At 39.5% G+C, this 11,302-nt stretch overlaps 1 protein-coding gene across 5 annotated transcripts in view; it reads left to right on the top strand.

Annotated features, from left to right (window-relative positions):
• Positions 1–11,302, top strand: part of LOC117673904 (cullin-associated NEDD8-dissociated protein 1-like) — a 31,978-nt gene that overhangs the window by 2,310 nt on the left and 18,366 nt on the right. For 3 of the 5 annotated variants that reach the window (XM_087887890.1, XM_034431607.2, XM_034431608.2), the window contains exons 2-4: positions 412–597; positions 3,969–4,112; positions 6,148–6,302. In XM_087887890.1, the coding sequence (XP_087744016.1) occupies positions 530–597; positions 3,969–4,112; positions 6,148–6,302 (367 nt within the window). In that variant the 5' untranslated portion in view covers positions 412–529. Of the gene's footprint in view, positions 1–29; positions 147–411; positions 598–3,968; positions 4,113–6,147; positions 6,303–11,302 lie in introns of those variants that run through there. The other 2 variants (XM_034431606.2, XM_087887891.1) reach the window with 2 other exon arrangements.

The raw sequence follows: 11,302 nt of genomic DNA, 5'->3' as shown, positions 1-11,302 counted from the left end.
CTTTCCCTCTCCCTCCCTCACCCTCTCCCTCTCCCTCTCCCTCTCTCTCTCTCTCTCATTTCAGGATGATTTGCTATTTGATTGCAGTGTGTCAGCAAACACCTGCAGTTCTGCTGCAGCACTGGCCAAATAGCCGCTGAGATGGGGTGAGAAGAGAAGCAGCTGCCCCCGCCTTTCCTCCACTTTTCTCTCCTGGAGAACTTGAGAGGCTGCAGATGTCTGCCGGGAGGGGGTGCCATTAGCTCAGCTACAGCTACAGCTCCAACTACAGGCTATATATATCCTATGATAACAGTCCAGGGGCTTAGCTTTTCCAGTGACTTCTAACCAAGGGGTGGGAGGGTGGGAGAGAGAGGAAAAACACTACCCCAGTCTCACTGTGCCCCTTCTGTCGCCATATTCTCCATGCAGATTTCACGCCGGCAGGGCTCCCTGATTAGGACAGCGAGAAACTTGTACTTTTGCTTGAAACCTCTATATTAAAGCAAGCCGTGTAGAAGGGATCGTCTTCCCAGACCAGCTGTTCAAGATGACCAACATATCCTATCATATCTCCAACCTCTTGGAGAAGATGACATCGACTGATAAAGATTTCAGGTAGGATTTAGGGTTTCTTGGAGGAGGGGGCGGGCTGTGTGTGTGTGTGTGTGTGTGTGTGAGAGAGAGAGAGAGAGAGAGAGAGCTGCAGTGCTCTGTTTGGAGGTGTGTGTTGCTTTTGTGAACTGTTTGGTGAATTGCCCACATGTGTCTCTATTTGCAAAGGAGAGGTGGGAAGGGAGGCAGTTGTGGAGGAAGGGGTGATATTTTTAATAACAGCAGCTAAAAAAGGAAACCTTTATCATGAAAGAGATACTTATGCTTAGCTAGAATTGATAGCATATAAGAGGCAGGGCAATGCTGTAGGCTGTGTTTATAGATAAGGCAGATAGGAAATTTACTGCAGGTTTCCTCATAGGGAGAAAGGGAAAGATTACATTCTCCAATTTCTCATGCAGCTAATATTATGGTAACCTTTTATATCCTTCCTCCGAGATGGAGTGGAAACACATTTCATCAGAAAACACATAACTAGCTGTTATTGGCTAGTTATCTTCACTAGTTGGATTAAAGAAAAACAAAAGTAATCTCGGCTAGTAAACTGGAAAGCTAGTGAGAGTATTTGTCACCAGGCACTGTTTTGCTGCATTGCTGAAAGAATTTCTATTGGAGCTTAATCCATTTTAAAAGATGCTTCATTTAATTGGAAATATTTATTCCTAAATAAGTAACCGTATGCTATATATTAGATATACTGGCATATATTGCACATTTGGAAGGTTTTGAAAGAAACGGTGATAAAAGCAATGAAAGTAAAGGAATGCTATCAAATATATTAAAGGGGATAAACTCAGAACAATTGAATGTTCCTCAAGCTACTATCTTCCAGATGTTGGGGGCAGGGGAGTAAATCCTAGAATTGGCAGCTAGGAATCCTGGGAATTGCAGTCCCAACACATCTGGACAGCAGCAAGCGAAGAAGGTTGAATTACTGGTAAATCATAGTACAGAAACTGATAGTTCATTGTTTCAAGATGTTAAAAGAAATTCCTTTTTGATTTCACAGCATAAATGGGTTTATACTGGCTTAAATATATACCATAGTACATTTAGTTTATATTACTCTGCTCGTAGACTGAAGTGTAACAAGATCATTGACTTGATAGGCACAGTTGGAGGGGAGGAAGGTTGTTCCTTATCTGAAGTATGAATATGTCACTGGAAAGATAGTCAAATTCTTTTTCTTTTCTTTTTTTGCAAATGTTTTAATTAAGTTTATCAGAATATAAAATACAAAAGAATGAAAATAATGGGAAAAGGGAAAGGGAAAAATGTAGGGTAAAGGGGGAACAAGAAAAGCATTGCTTTTCAACTCTTTTTTATGCAGTAGAATAGGATAATAACATTACAGCTTTAACTTTTTTACTTTTACATGCTAATATTGCTAGCCATTTCTGTAACAACAAACCTTATCTAACTAGCAAAAAAGCAAAGTCAAAGTTTCATTTTTTCCCATCTCTAGCACAAAATCCAGAAGCAGAAAAACAGTCAAATTCTTATCAGAGAATATAAAGCTCAACCGGAGTCAAAATATTATGAGATTAGGCAGATATTACTAATTTAGTTAAAAGATGTGTCTGATATTTCTTATGTTTGTTGAACTCAGAACTTTTTTGAATCCCAAATCAGAAATAATTGCTTTGAATAGGCAGCAAATGCAATTGAAGTAAGTTATTATCTATCATGACCTAATATACTGCGTATTGTCTGTGACAAAAGCTCAGAAGCATCTATATTTTAAAAAAATATGCTTCACATTTTTAAAATCATGTTCTTATTTTATAGATCAGTCTTTATAAAATCTTGTCCCTAGTCAGATGCTTAGTAACTACTCTATATTTTCTGAATATTGTTTTAATTATATGCTATAACAGAAGGCAAATAGAAAAAAATTTAAATAATAAGTAGTTTATAGTAAGAAAGGTTTTTAACCATATTATATTGGTGAACCCATAAAGGTAAGATAAAGTAAACCTTGATTAAGGTATGCTTATAGACCACACTAAACTAAAGCAAAGAGTCTGGTATTATATAGGGATCAGCATGAATCATAGTGGCATAAATCAAATATTAGGAATAAACAAGCCAGATGTATCTTATGATTACTAGTCTGAGCATGATCTACTTCATTATAAGTCTTAAGTAGTGTCTGTCTTCATAGTTAATGCTATATTTTTAACCATAGATTACTGAACAGGTCATAGTTACCTCATTCACACATATAATTTATATTAAACTATAAATCATGATTTACAAATCATGATTGGTTTCATGTATCACTGAGTTAAAACAAAGGAAATCACATTCCGGTTTAGTGATATGTTGAACCAAGGAAATGTAGCAGGCAATGATGCAGTTATAAAAGTTGGGTGTACTTAACCCTGCTGCTATATATCTATGTTTGCCCCAACTTTATCCTAGTGAGATCCAAGACAAGATAGAGCTGCATTCAAATTTGCCTTTTAGCTGCACAACAATTATACTAAACATTTTAGGGTAGCAATTGTGGGATGTTGAAATCTGCAGCTGTGTTTGAAATATGTTTTTAGGAAAATAATATTTTGGATTCAGTAGGGCTAAGTCTTGGGTAATCATCCCCACCTTCCTAGAATTGTTGAACTGTAGTGTCTCTTGTGCCCAGTTAATATATTTAATAACCAAGCAGGCTGGCAAAGTTTGGGAGTTTGGATCCAATTTATCTGTAAGGACAGCAAGCTGTAGAAGGATTATTTAGAAGGATGTCAATTTTAAATTCTGAGAATGTATTTAAGCAAGTTTCTGCTTTGATGTTACGCTCAGAAGATTAGAAGGCCTTAGAAACAGAATAATAAAAATGTTCTGGGCTTGGATGCCACAACCTGAGAATGCCAGTTGTTCCATTGGTGTTTGCTGTTGTACATGGTTAAGACAAAAATATAGATGGTTATGAAAATCTAAGCATAAAGATAAGTTTGAGGGAATGTGGGCCATACCTGCTTAGCATGGTGAAAACTTTCCTCATCCCCACCTATATAATGCATGAAACCCTTCTTTGGATCAGAGCTAACAATTTTCTGGCAAAGCATTGCTGGGAGTGAAATATATTCTTCACTTTCAAATCAAATGATTTGCAGGGCCTTTCAAAAGCAAGGTGTTCCTGGAGCAAGCAAAAATCGAGTGATTCTCTTCAGACATTTTAATATTTCTGTATTGTATTACTTTTAATTAAGAGGGTTCTTGTTCCACATTTAATGAATTCATTATTACTAATGAAGAATTTGTTTACTTGTTTACTTGTTTTGGCTCAATAGATGTTGATCTTTCTTTCTATCATGGAATATGGATTTATGATTCCCCACTGACCAACCTATCACTGATACTCTTTCTTCCAGATTTATGGCTACCAATGATTTGATGATGGAACTGCAGAAAGATTCCATAAAACTAGATGAAGACAGTGAGAAAAAGGTTGTGAAAATGCTCCTAAAATTGCTTGAGGATAAAAATGGAGAAGTGCAAAACCTGGCTGTCAAATGGTAAGAGTTTTTTTGCATTAGCTATAAGAAAACATTACATTACTCTGGTTGGACCCAATTGAAATACTCTTGTCAAGTTCTGGGCAGTTAAAAAAAAAGATAGTGATAAATCTCTACCATGGCTCCCTACTTTCTGAAAAATGTTCCCTCTGAGATACAACACCCTTTCTCTGATTTCAGATCAGGCCTTGAGTCCAGGCCTGCGGTGAATGTATTTATGAAGCCTCTGGTCTAATTTATTATCATTGTAATTGTTTTAGTCTACACTATCTGTGGTGGTTTATATTTGTATTGTTTTTGTATTTGTAAGCCATCCAGAATTTATTGCAGTGGGGTGGCTGCAATAAAGTTTAAATAATAATTTACTTGGAGTAAGTCCAGAGGAGGACTACAGAGATGATCAAGGGCTTGGAATCCAAGCTTTGTGAGGAACAATTATTTTGGAAAAAGCAGTGGATCCAACAGACATATCTTACTGTATCTCTACTAGTTTGTTCAGTATTTGCTGGTGATTGCCAGCAGTTTGATTCTCACCGGCTCAAGGTAGACTCAGCCTTCTATCCTGAGGTGGATAAAATGAGGATCCAGATTGTTGGGGGTAATATACTGACTCTATAAACTACTTAGAGAGGTCTGTAAAGCATTGTGAAGCAGTATATAAGTTTAAGTGCTATTGCTATTTGGTGATCTTACACAAGGGTGGAATTTTGAAAGATTACAAAACTACAAATGCTTCCTAGCTTTTTTCAAAACTTGTCACCTCCCTAGGAATGATAGACGGCTATTCAGCAGACTTTTTGAAATTGAGGAGAAGACCTTGGAAAGGGGAGGAAGACAAAGCCAGTGTGACTGATCAGTCGCTTTGTATTTCACAATTTGCACATGAAAAATCCACATGCCCACCATTTAGGAGAAAGCAAAACTCAGTGCTAGGTGCAGAAATATTGACTAGACATTGAACAATGGGTGTTATGCTGCTATAATTTTCTGCTTACTTACAGATGGGTGCTTAACCCCTAAAACTGAACAATGGGAAAGGTCCTTAGTAAAGTGTTGATACAAGCTATTGGATAAAGGTTAAGGGCCCAGGATTAGGATCTGAGAAAGGCTAAGATATGAAGTTGTTTTGAAAGGACTTCTAAAAATGGTGTCTTCTGCCTCCTCCTACAAGAACTTCAATTTCATACAATGCAGGTCTAGTTTCTCTTCTGTGACTTTGCTGCTGATTAGCCAACAGACTCCATATCAGGGAAGAAAGCAGCCAGGTTATTGGAGAAATATCCAGTGGTGGGCTGCTGGGGGTTCACAGGGGTTCAGGAGAACCTTTAGCTAAGATTCTGTGCAGTTCAGAGAACCCCCAAATCCCACTCCTGGCTGGCCCTGCCCACCCCACCCCTCCCCTCTCCTCCCAGGAGTCCCCACATGGCCCGGTTTGGATGCAGGTAAGTGCAGGGCGCACACGGAGGCATGGGGAGGGTGAAAAACGGACCTAACGGAAGTTTGGAAAGAGGGCCTCCGGAGCCTGGGGAGGCTGTTTTCGCCCTCCCAGAGGCTTGAGGAAAGTCTCAGGAGCCCGGGGAGGACAAAAAGGCGCCTTCCCCCCAGTGCAGGAGGCCAACTAGGCCATGCCCACCATGGCCACACCCACCCAGCAGCCGGGCAGAGAACTCCTTGCTAAAATGTTTGAAGCCCACCCCTGGAAATATGGTTCTGCAAGATTGGCATAGCAGGGTTTCTTTCATATTGTCTCAAAAGGCAGCAGAGACCCGGTTAAAGTGCCAAGAGAGGAGGATATATTTTCAATAGATTAGCTTTGATGTTAAAACCTTTCCAGTGGTATAGGCTTCCATAGCAAGAGATAAGGACATGTTTCTGTATTCTTGTCCCTTGATCATTACTTGTATTGTGAAAGATATCTGTTGGGTGAGAGACTAACAGTGCAAGACAGGAAGGGGCAGGTTGGTTTGTATTGCGTTACAACTCCTATCTCCTCTGAGGAAGGTCTTTTTTTAATATGGGATTTCTTTCTCCCCAGTTTGGGTCCTTTGGTGAGCAAAGTGAAAGAATATCAGGTGGAAACGATTGTTGATACACTGTGTACAAACATGCTGTCAGATAAGGAACAGCTTCGGGATATTTCTAGCATTGGATTGAAGACCGTCATTTCTGAGCTGCCTCCCCCATCTACAGGTAAAAGCCTTGACCCTTCTGTTCGAACAATGAGGCTGGTTCTTCCTTTGCAGTCACTCTGTAGTGTATAAGATAGAATGAATCAGCCTGCTGGCCTCCAAATGCGATTGGGAAGCTATGCTGGGTGGAGTTTGTTTTGTGGGATTTATTTTCCAAATGCTATGATTATTAAAGAGAAAAATGTGCACATCTGGACTGTAGAGGGTTTTTTTAAAAAAAAAAACAAGTTTCATGCTGAAAATGACAGCAAATATCATTAGACACGTAAGAGAGGAAGCGTAAATGAAATAAAATTCACAGTTTGCAAATTAATACTAACCTTGGTCTGAAGAAAATGCCAAGGTGAAATTATTTGCAAATGATGCTCTGGTGATTTATCTAGGCAGATGCAAATGTAGATTTAATGAGATAGTCACTGTCTGGTTGAAGTCCCTTTCATCAGAACAATGGCCTTTCAATATACACATGAAAGCAGTGGTCTTGACAATACGAATAATCTGTTGTTTGCCATTGTGATTGAAAGAATGCTACATGTGCATTCCTGATGGAAGGCCTTTCCTTTCTCATCATAGACAAAGAACTTGTTTTACTACAGTAAAACAGTTGTTTTACTACAGTAGGATTCTGTAGTAAACAATGTAGTAAAATGGTAGGATTCTGGAAAACAATCTATTTTCTAAACAAACAAGCACAGATGTTTGTTTCAGTGCCCCCTTCCCGTAGTCATTCTTAGGTAGTTCTTCCACAAATGGACTTCATGTTGAGTTGGCTTTTCATTTGATGAACATTAGAACCACATTCTACCAAATTCATCAAATAAGGTCATCACACCAAAACTTTTTCTTTCATTTACTATTATTATTATTTTGAAGGGATTTATTTTATTTTATTTGTGTTGTTGCTTAAATTTGACATGAGCAATGCTAAGAAAGTAACTAACTCTGGTAATCATGAGTACGAAATCTAAAATTGCAAATTCACAAAGGTAATAATTGTTATGACCTAGGCTCCCTTAAAAAGCAGGAAGCAGAGTCTTGGGCCCGGCAAAACCTCTTTTATTTACACGACTGAATTACTTTCATTCACAGTCAGCAAGGCTTGTCCAAACAGTCTTTCAGAGGAATATTTATCAACACACCTTATCTCACTTGGCAAGCTGCCACATAACTTGTTTCCAAACGCAGTGTAAAGCAAAATTTGGCACACAGTCTCTTAGTCACAAACAGAACTTTCCACTTTTGAAATGAACGAGCGAACGAAAAGGCCCCTCCCCATTCGCTCCTCTTTCGTTTCCTATGGGAGGGGCCAATTACCTCCAAGGTGTGGCTTTACTTCCAAGTCGACCCTGCTTTCTGAGTTGTTCTTATCTTCTGGCATATCTGCACATGTGCACACTGGGAATGGGCTCCAGCTGTTTCTCTGCCTCACTGCTGTCTGGTTCCCTCTCTGCCTCCGATGCAGAACCCTCGTCTGAGCTTTCCCAGCCCCCAGGACTGGCCCATGTTCCTCTCCAACCTCCTCACTGTCCGACTCTGCTGCCAGCTCCACTGGCTAGCAGTGGGCCACAACAATAATGTATTTGTCTGAAGTGGCAAAAAGGTCTGCATAAACAGTCTGACCAACTCTTAAGTGGCATAGAGCTAACAATATGTGCAATGTACAATAATAGTAATTACAGCTTAGAGTAATATGTTAAATATCAACCTCCAATATTGCATTTCTGCTTATTATCTCATTCGGACAGTAAATCATGTAAGTAGTTTTTGACGCCTTCTGAAATAACCATATCTTGACAATATTTTGGAGGATAATGAAGAAAAAGGTCACCCTTGTCTCAAGGAGAAATTGTTCCATAGGGGAGGAGCACCCTATAGAGAATGCCAATTTTCAGGCATCTCCAGCTGGACTTCCCAGTAGGAGGAAACTTCATTAGATGCCTTCTGTTTGTGTAGGTGCACTTTATCTAAAACAGGCAGTTTCAAAGTTATCCAGATTCCAATTCATATAGGGCTCTGTATGTGTTATCAAGGACCTTGAATTGGTTTGGAAACAAACCAGTAACAAGTGCAATGCCCAAGGAAGAGTTACAGTAGTGGCCAAAATTGTGGAAACCTTTTGGGAAAAGTGTATTTTTGAGGCTTGATGGCTAATAACACCACCTTTTTTGGAGTTTCAAGATAATCATATTCCACTGCTGGAATGGCCTGGGAATAGCCCAGACCTTAACCCAATTGAAAATCTATGGAGCCGACTAAAGAAACTTGTTAGTCAGAAATGACTCAGCAATAAAACCCAGTTAATAGAAGCAATCACTCAATCTTGGTTTCACATTATAACAGCTGCAGAACTAAAAGACTTGGTTCACTCCATGGGAAGACATTGTAAGGCCGTAATTCATGCTAAAGGTTACCCAACTAGGTATTAACTGACATGGTGATAATTTTTGCATATCTCGTTTTTTCTACAGTACGCGTTTCACTTTTCTTCTTTATACTGTAACTGCTATTCTAATAGCAAATCCTTATAGTTATTGCATTACATTCTTGACTAAATTATCTTTCCATTGACACATAATTTTAGGGCACTATTCCCAAAAAAAGGTGTTTAGCTAATTTTAGAAAATACACTTTTCCCAAAAGGTTTACACAATTTTGGCCACTACTATATAATACAGCAATAATGGCTCTGATCTGTTTTGACAGCTGCAATCTGAACCAGTAGAAGTTTCCAGTTGATCTTTAAGGGCAGCCCTTACGTAAAATGAATTGTAATAATCTACTTAACAGGTGAAAAGGGCACGAGAGGCTATACTACGGTGCCCACTGTAGTATAGTGTTCCCAGAAAGTTTGCAACTGGTCTACCAGCTACACTTGGGCATAGACCTTCCTGGGCATGACGGCTACCTGTTCTTTGAGCTGTAGTCATGAATTCAGGAAAATGTCAAGATTGTGAACTTGCTCTTTCTAGGAAAAATTGCTGGAATTAGCTGGCTTCTTGGATTGAGTCGGAGGCTGTTTTTTTCCAACCCATAGCTGGACTATCTCAAAATATTGAGTCAGGATTTTAGCTACATTTCCAACTCAGCTCCATGTAGACATATATAGCTAAACATTACTTGCATATTGATGCTGCCTCAACCTATGCCAACAGATGATCTCCTCCAGCAGTGTTATATAGATACTAAAGACAACTGGGGAGGGAATTGAACCCTAGACTAGATTGCTTGATGGTTCAGTCTCTTAGACCAGGGGTCTCCAACCTTGGCAACTTTAAGACTTGTGGACTTCAACTCCCAGAAGTCTACAAGTCTTAAAGTTGCCAAGGTTGGAGACCCCTGTCTTAGACTAGTTAGAATAATTAATCAGTGGAACAACTTGCCTCTAGAAATTGTGGATAATTCAACACTGGAGCTTTTTAAGAAGAGATTGGACAACCATATGTCTGAAATGGTATAGGGTTTCTTGCTTGAGCAGGGGGTTGGACTAGAGCAGGGGTCTCCAACCTTGGCAACTTTAAAACTTGTGACTTCAACTCCCAGAGTTCTTCAGCCTGCTTTGCTGGCTGAGGAATTCTGGGAGTTGAAGTCCGCAACTCTTAAAGTTGCCAACGTTGGAGACCCCTGGACTAGAGGTCCTCCAAAGTCCCTTCCAATTCTGTTGTTCTGTTACTCCATTATTCTTTTCTGCTATAACCAATAATTGGAACTCCCCAGTCAGGAAGTACCACCGTAGCATAGTGCTCTCTCAAATCTTGTAGGTGACTCAGATTACTATGATTGATGGTATTAGAGGTTGCTGAACAATCCGGCAAGTAAAAGACGCATCACATTTTTCTTCTTCAAATTCCATCGTTAAGTCAGCCATGATTGTGACCAATGCAGTTTCTGTCTGTACCCAGGCCCAAATCCTAATTCCCAAGAATCCAGATAATCTACTTTTCCAGGCCTTTTTTAACTCTTGTCCTACCATCTTTCCCAAAACTGAAAAGTTGGAGATAAGGTGACAATTATCAAAATTTGCTGGCTGTATTACTTTATCAGGCCAATTAAACTAATGTTTATATAATTAATATACAGGTAATCCTCAATTTACAACAGTTCATTTAGTGACCGTTCAGAGTTACAACGGCACTGAAAAAAATGGTGACTTATGACTATTTTTCACACTTACAACCTTTCCAGCACCCTCAGAGTCACGTAATTTACATACAAATGCTTGACAACTGGTTCGTATTTATGATGGTTGGCGTGTCCCAGGGTCATGGGATCACCTTTTGGAACCTTCTGACAAGCAAAGTCAATGGGGAAGCCAGATTCACTTAACAACCGTGTTACTCATGTCACAACTGCAGTGATTCACTTAACAAATGTGGCAAGAAAAGTCATAAAAAGGGGGAAAAACTCACTTAACAAATTTCTCACTTAGCAACATAAATTCTGGGCTCAATTGGGGTCGTAAGTCGAGGACTACCTGCGACGCCACAGCAGGTAACAGGTCGTAGCTGACCTTGGGTGATCTCAAAAAAAAACAAAAAACCCTAAATAGGTAGTTCTTTATTGTTGCTGTGATAATGAGATGGATGTTTCCTAAAAACACACATTATCAAGCTGAAGTCTAAGGAACCTTTATTTTAAGTACTACATAAATCATAAAAAGGACATAGTGGCAGAAAGTTTAGATAGGGTTATGGTTGCAGAGAGGAAGAAGGATCAGAACCTTCCTGACTGCCATTGTGCCTACAGACACCTTCCTACAGAAAGTCACTGCAGCTGACTTTCTGTGTGTTCAGAAAACGGGAAGCTGTGATGCTGCAAAAAAAGAAATGCCTTGGCCTCTGATAGCAGCATCAGTTCCAATCAAATCCTGTGAGTCATATGGATCTTATAATCTTTCTCGACAGACGAAAATGATGATTGGCTGCAGTTCAGGGTGGTTTAGAACAGTGCCCACTTCTCCTGAGCGTAGAATAGAAAGAAGCTTCCTGGGAGGGAAGTGGAATG

Source organism: Pantherophis guttatus, chromosome 2, assembly GCF_059756535.1.
Source record: "Pantherophis guttatus breed Tessera chromosome 2, ASM5975653v1, whole genome shotgun sequence".
NCBI classification, from domain to species: Eukaryota; Metazoa; Chordata; class Lepidosauria; order Squamata; family Colubridae; genus Pantherophis; species Pantherophis guttatus.
Note: the sequence above shows the minus strand (reverse complement) of the source record. Positions and strands in the feature narration are given on the sequence as shown.